General features: G+C 34.6%; 1 protein-coding gene across 1 annotated transcript; it reads right to left on the reverse strand.

The window, feature by feature from the left end:
- Positions 1-2,644: 2,644 nt before the first annotated feature.
- LOC145017446 (amino acid transporter AVT6C-like) lies at positions 2,645-5,451 on the reverse strand. The gene is made up of 5 exons (XM_078975475.1): positions 4,891-5,451; positions 4,627-4,779; positions 4,340-4,543; positions 3,050-3,515; positions 2,645-2,914 (listed from the first exon to the last, which is right to left on the reverse strand). The coding sequence occupies exons 1-5, from the start codon at positions 5,276-5,278 to the stop codon at positions 2,788-2,790; spliced, it is 1,338 nt and encodes a 445-aa protein (XP_078831601.1). The 5' UTR covers positions 5,279-5,451; the 3' UTR covers positions 2,645-2,787.
- Between the last annotated feature and the right edge of the window lie 782 nt (positions 5,452-6,233).

Here is a 6,233-nt window from a genome sequence, read left to right on the forward strand (position 1 = left end):
ACTAACCTCCCCTTAGGTATCTTTCAATCGGTAACTAGGAACTATTTCACCCCTACCACTACCACATAATAACGTATCATGAGCATATAGCTAGGCATGCATGGGTGATATCTACCCCTTCGCTATCTTTCAATCGGTAATCGGGGACTGCATTGCCCCTACTACTACTAACACATATAGCATCCTAGCACATAATCATAACAGATAGCAACATACCAGATAATTATCACAAAGACAATCATCTCTACTATAAGCTCTTACTAGTGGGTCGGCGTTGGTGCCTTAGACCCACTTCTACTGGAAGGTAACCTACATCAGTGTCGTGAAGTCTGAACTGTCCTCACTGTTGGGATCAACTCCTCTCAACTCCTACACATAACAATCTTCCTTAATTTACCATTACATACTCTTAACCCTTTCAAGGGTAACTCGGGTCAAAGTCAAAGTCAAGGTCAACACCTTGGTCAAATTCAAAGTCGAAGCCAACACCTTGGTCAAAGTCAACTATGGGTCAAAGTCAACATTTGGTTGACTCAACTCGCCAAGTTGACCCAACAACTTGCCGAGTTCCCTAATCCTTAAAACGTTAACACTTCGACCCTACTCGTTGAGTTCTTCTTTAACAAAGTCGAGACCTTCTACAACTGACTCGTCGAGTTCATCTTCATCCGAGTTAAAGTGTTTAGTCCTTGAATCGTCGAGTTCTTCTTGAACTCTTCGAGTTCTTCTTCATATAATTGGGATAATGCCTTGAACTCGCCGAGTTCATCCTTGAACTCGTTGAGTACGTTGATCTTCAGGTCCATAATCACATTCATCTTGTTGAATTCCCTCCTATACTCAACCAGGTTCCTCAAGAATAGAAAAGTTTGGGGAACCAGTACCCGACTCACCGAGTCCTATGAACAACTCGGCGAGTCCCCTAAGGTCTAAGTCCTTACAGTCTATTTTAGTTGAGCTCATTGCATCAAAAGTGTAGATCTGACCTCTTAGGGTCGACTTAACACGTAAAGCCACGAACTTTACGTCCATGCATGGGTCTTCAAGTCCAAAGGGTCCAAAAATGGAATCTACAAGATGCATGGGACTCTTATGACACTAAGTTGGCACCTTTATACCATGAGAACCCTCCTAGGCCTCTGAAGTTATCACTCTATATTACGTTCTAAACCCGAAGGTGACTTAGAAATGCCCCAAAAATGACAAGATTCAAGCTCTAAAGAGGATCTAACAAATGAAAAGTCAAGGTTGAAGTTTTTTTACCTTGAATGAGCTAGAAATGAAGCAAAACCTCTGGATCTACTTGCTTCTTCTGGAACCCCCAAGCTTCCACTTCTTTCTTCAAGCTTCAAACAACCAAAAACACACAAAAATGGCTCAAGGACACTCCAAATGCTATAGGGTTTCGAGTTAGGGCTTTCCTGGACTGTGAGAGACGATGGAGGCTGAAATGGGACAAGTTAAAGCGTTTAAATAAGGTGCAAACCCTAAATATTAGGGTTTCATCCAGGCAGTCCTACTCGTCGAGTAGGTTACTTAAAACCCACGTCCAGAATCTAGTCTACTCGACGAGTTGGGCCTCCAACTCGTCGAGTCCCAGTGTATAACATGCAATTACTTAAATTTAAAATACGTACCGGGAACCGGGTGTTACATTGATACTTTACTTGAACTTTCCTTTAGAACAAGAGCTTTGTTTTGCTCTTAAAGACTTAAGAGTGTTCTATTATTACAAGATGAAGACTAGCATCTTATCAAGTTTGCTAAATGTTGGTGGCTAATTCTAAAGAGTTTCTTACTTGAAGCTTAAAGTCATCTTCATCAACTTACTAATTGCCAAAATGAACCAAAATCTTCAAAGGTTGTAATGTTTTCCTTCTATTATTGTTTTAATATTTCTAAGTATTGCAAAATGATCTTTTATTGAGAATAAAACTAGTTTTATTTTGTTCAGAATCAAAGTCTTTTGTTGCCATTTTTATGTTTTTTAAAACAATTTTTGAATAAAAACCCAACGCTCGCAGACGTTCGAATAACGTCAATTGAGTAAGTTACAAATTTATATTTATAATTAATATATATAAAAAAATTCAAAATTTCAGAATTGATCCTTGAGGTATACACAGTTTTCAGATTTGGTCGAAGGGCATTCTGGTCATTTTGAAAAAAAAAAAAAAAAACTAAATACTCAAAAGTTAAAGTTAACACTAGAATGACCATTCATGCAATTTTCAAACCATAAAGACCAACGTGATGTTTTTCATAAGTCCTCAAATTATAATATATTGCAAACAACTAGGACCAATTATAAAATTTTGTCTAAAATAGTATCATTGTTTCAAACGAACAACGCGGATATGGTTCAAACATATACACAAAAAGAAACCCAAAGGAGTGAAGGAGTTCAGCCGGCAATATTGGCATAGCCTTTGTTTCAACTCTTCACTCCAACTATCATTCGTTTTAAGGATTGCTTGCTATTCTTTTTCTTTTAAGTTATTGTCATTATAAATCAAAATTTTAAATTTACAAAGTTGTAATTTTATTATTGTTTCAAGTACTTTTGACAAAAAAAAACATACAATTGACCTGATTTTTCATAACGAACAGTCAAACACCCAACCAACATATATTCTAAAAAATGAAATTTTAAAAAGCCTATGCAAAATGCATACATCTCAACTTCATGCAAAGATTCATAGAGCATTTGTTTTTCTTCTATAGATGACAACATTTAAAATGTTACAATTTAACCTCCTATTTATTAGTCTTGTGAGAAGAAAAAAATCATGTAGAATTCCCTATCGAACTATACAAATTTGTTGAAATGGCAATACCACTAGTCACCACAGCCAATACTACCACCATTATCGCCATCACCCGATCTTTTCTCGAAGAAATCCCATGAACATCCCTATCAATACAAAAACATAACTCATTAAACAAAAACAAATATCTATTGGAAATCAATATTGAAAATAACTTCACTAAAATGAAACCGACTAAAAATATTTTTTTTGTATAGTAGCTGGTAGCTGATAGCCGATACCTGAGAACGATAGCAGCAGGGAATATGAACGCAATACAAGAAACCGTAGTCGATCCCATGAACTGAAAGAAGTACCAAATATTCGGGATGGCAATTGCGACGAAATATATGAAAGCAAGTAACACACACGTGAGGGACACGAATCTTGTGGTGTCATGTGCGAGAAGTGATTTTTGTTGAAAAATCATTTCATCCATGTTAGCACGTAATGTGTAAAAAATCACGGGGAAAACAAGCATAAGATGGACCGCATAGCTTAACCTAACGACTGCATTGATGACTAGGCCACCTGGCGAATTAGAAGTTTCGTCAAAGTTGACTAACATATCGGCCATGATTGAATCGCCAAAAAGAAGGTACCCCACGAACCCAACCGCAAAGTAGATTGCTACACTTAGGATTAAAGAGATCCGCACTGCGGATGTCATGTCCGATTGATTTTCAAGTTCAGCTCGTACCGGATGAACTATAAATTTGAATAATGCAAAATGTTAAATAATCACATATGCGTTTGAATTATACAGTCAGATGTACTGTTGGATCACGCTGTGTGCTCCAACAATACATTTGACTGTTAAAGTTCCTCAACGATGAGGTATACTGTGATCATAAGCATTTTTTATTGCATCTTATCACAGTATTTATTATTTTTAGGTTAAAATCCAAAAAAAATGTAGCAACATAGTTTCATTTTTTGTTTTGCTTATTATATGATCCTAATTTTATTTTTTTCCTATTAAAACATTGTACTTTAAAAGATTTACTTAAGGGAAACTGTCAGAAAAGTCACAATATTTTGGGAAAAGTTACGATTAAGATCTATTTTTTTTTTTTCTTTTAACAGAAAAGTTCCGATTATTTGATTTTACACGATAATTATTTCCTATTAAAAGAAAAGAAAATGATTTTTTCGTTAATTTGAGCAAAAATGAAATGATCGGGGCGTTTATGTTAAAAAAAATTAGAACTTAATCATAATTTTTTCCAAAATATTTGGATTTTCTCACAATTTCTCTTTATCTAACAATTAGAACTTAATCATAATTTTTTCCAAAATATTTGGATTTTCTCACAATTTCTCTTTATCTAACGATAACAATGGTACTCATATCTAAAATATTTTTTTAAAGTACAATGTCATAATAAGAAAAAAAATAAAAAATACAATGTTATATTTGGATATTCTTTTTTTAGAATAAATTGCATTAATGGAAAGAATATTTTAGAATAAACTACATGAAGATAAGTGACTAATTTTTTTTTTTTTTTTAATAGAAAATGAATTCTTACTAGTGACGTGGCAAGCAAGGGCAGTAGCCAGAACAGGGATGGTTGTGAAGAGATTGAAGAAAGAGAATCCATCGCCAAAATCTGGAATGAGTCTAAGTTCTTGAGTTTTCCCTTCCAACATGGCATAAACCGCCATCCCGGAGATGATAACGACAAACACCACTGCTAGGAGAATCGAAACAGCCGAAGCATGGCATAATGATTCTGTCAGATAATAATAATCAGTCAGTTTGATCTTAAAAATCAAAGTTCTTCGAAAGCGAATCGGAATCCATACCAATACCAACCTACTCGAGGGAGCAAAAGAAGCGGAAGCATCACGAAGATCACAACGAACAAGACCGAATATGCACGCGAATTCCACCAGTGAAATCCAAAACATTCTTGTAAAATGCCTGAATGTAATACCCCATCGGATTGCGATCCAGATAGAACGTCTCCTATGATGTGAGATCAAGTATTAGCAACTCGATTCTTCAATTTCATGAATTTCGTGATAAATCGAGTCAATTTAGGTTGCAAAACACAGGAATAGTGATTTATAAACTTACCGATGATAATCAGGTAGATAATTAGGGCTCCGAGGTTTGTAATCATGACACAGAGTTGAAGTGAAATGGAACCAAATTTCCCGAACGATTCAGCCATTACGCCGCCGTAGGTGTTCGCCTCACCGGTATAATTGGTGTATCTCAATAGAAACTCCACCGTGACTTCGACTACGAACGCCGTTATCAGGATCATAACGAACCCTGGGATTATGCCGAGGACCTTGAGAGTCGCTGGAACCGACATGATTCCAGCACCAACCATGCTGGTTGAGACGTTGAATACGGCGCCGGAGAGAGAAGAAGTTCCGGCGATTTCATTTTCCGGTGGTTGTGACTTCGGGAGTAGGGCGGTGGTGGCAATCGAATCTCGGTTGATCTCTGGTTTCATGACTGAGTTTGGGGGGAGTTCTGTGATTGTGATGGGAATTTTATGGAGAATTTGGATAAAATAATCGGATGCATAGGAACAAATATATGATCTCGAACAGCTATTGTAGATTTTCTTGGTGGATTTATATATGATTTTAAAAGGGGAAAGTTATGGCTTTTTTCTTGGTGGATCTATATATGATATTTTAAAGGGGAAAGTAATGGCTTTTGAATTATTTTCATTATCAGAACTTCAGAAGCACTCAACTCGAGGACAAAATATATATTTAAAAAATTAATATAAAATATTACAGTTCTATGATGAGGTAATAATTAAGAAAATATTAAAATAATATTATTTTATTATATACTAGCATGCTATTCATGTACGCTAAGTATGTAGCTGTCTTGGAGCTTTGTGAATTTTGTCAAAGTGAAATTAATAATTATGGGAAAGTCATGTTTATTTCGTATCAAAATGGATAAACAACAAAAAGATATACTAGTATTAAAGTTGGAAAGAAACACTAGAGTCTTCTAATGTTACTATCACAAAAAAGTTTGATTTTTTATGCTCAATACGTAACACACGAATGCCCATTAAAAAAAGATAGCAACAGGAGATTCCTGGATAAACTTCATCCAATAAGAGTGAATGCCAAGAAATATTTCATAACTTTAAATATATGTAACGAAATAATATCCCAAAATCCAAATATGTATTACGGCTGATATCTTAAAGTTAGAAGTTATAGCATTTACTTGTATAGAAAACTTTAAAAATCTAAAAGTTAAAAATAAATAAATAAATAAATAAAAAATAATAGTAAATAAAAAAAAATGTATCATACATGTCCATAATCTACTAATCTAGAGTATCACAAACATATTAAATAGAATATAATATCATTTTACATTTTATTCTTATTTATCAACATATTTATATTTATATGAAATGGTAACATTTAACATAT

Source organism: Lactuca saligna, chromosome 9 (assembly GCF_052625555.1).
Source record: "Lactuca saligna cultivar CGN05327 chromosome 9, ASM5262555v1, whole genome shotgun sequence".
In the NCBI taxonomy this organism is placed as follows: domain Eukaryota; kingdom Viridiplantae; phylum Streptophyta; class Magnoliopsida; order Asterales; family Asteraceae; genus Lactuca; species Lactuca saligna.

Bases quoted from the DNA above. Each gene is read 5' to 3' on its own strand.
- LOC145017446 (XM_078975475.1), bottom strand. From the start codon at position 5,278: ATGAAACCAGAGATCAACCGAGATTCGATTGCCACCACCGCCCTACTC. The intron at 4,780-4,890 runs GTAAGTTTATAA...CTCACATCATAG, and splicing joins TATCTACCTGATTATCATCG to GAGACGTTCTATCTGGATCG. The intron at 2,915-3,049 runs GTATCGGCTATC...TTGTATTGATAG, and splicing joins CCTGCTGCTATCGTTCTCAG to GGATGTTCATGGGATTTCTT.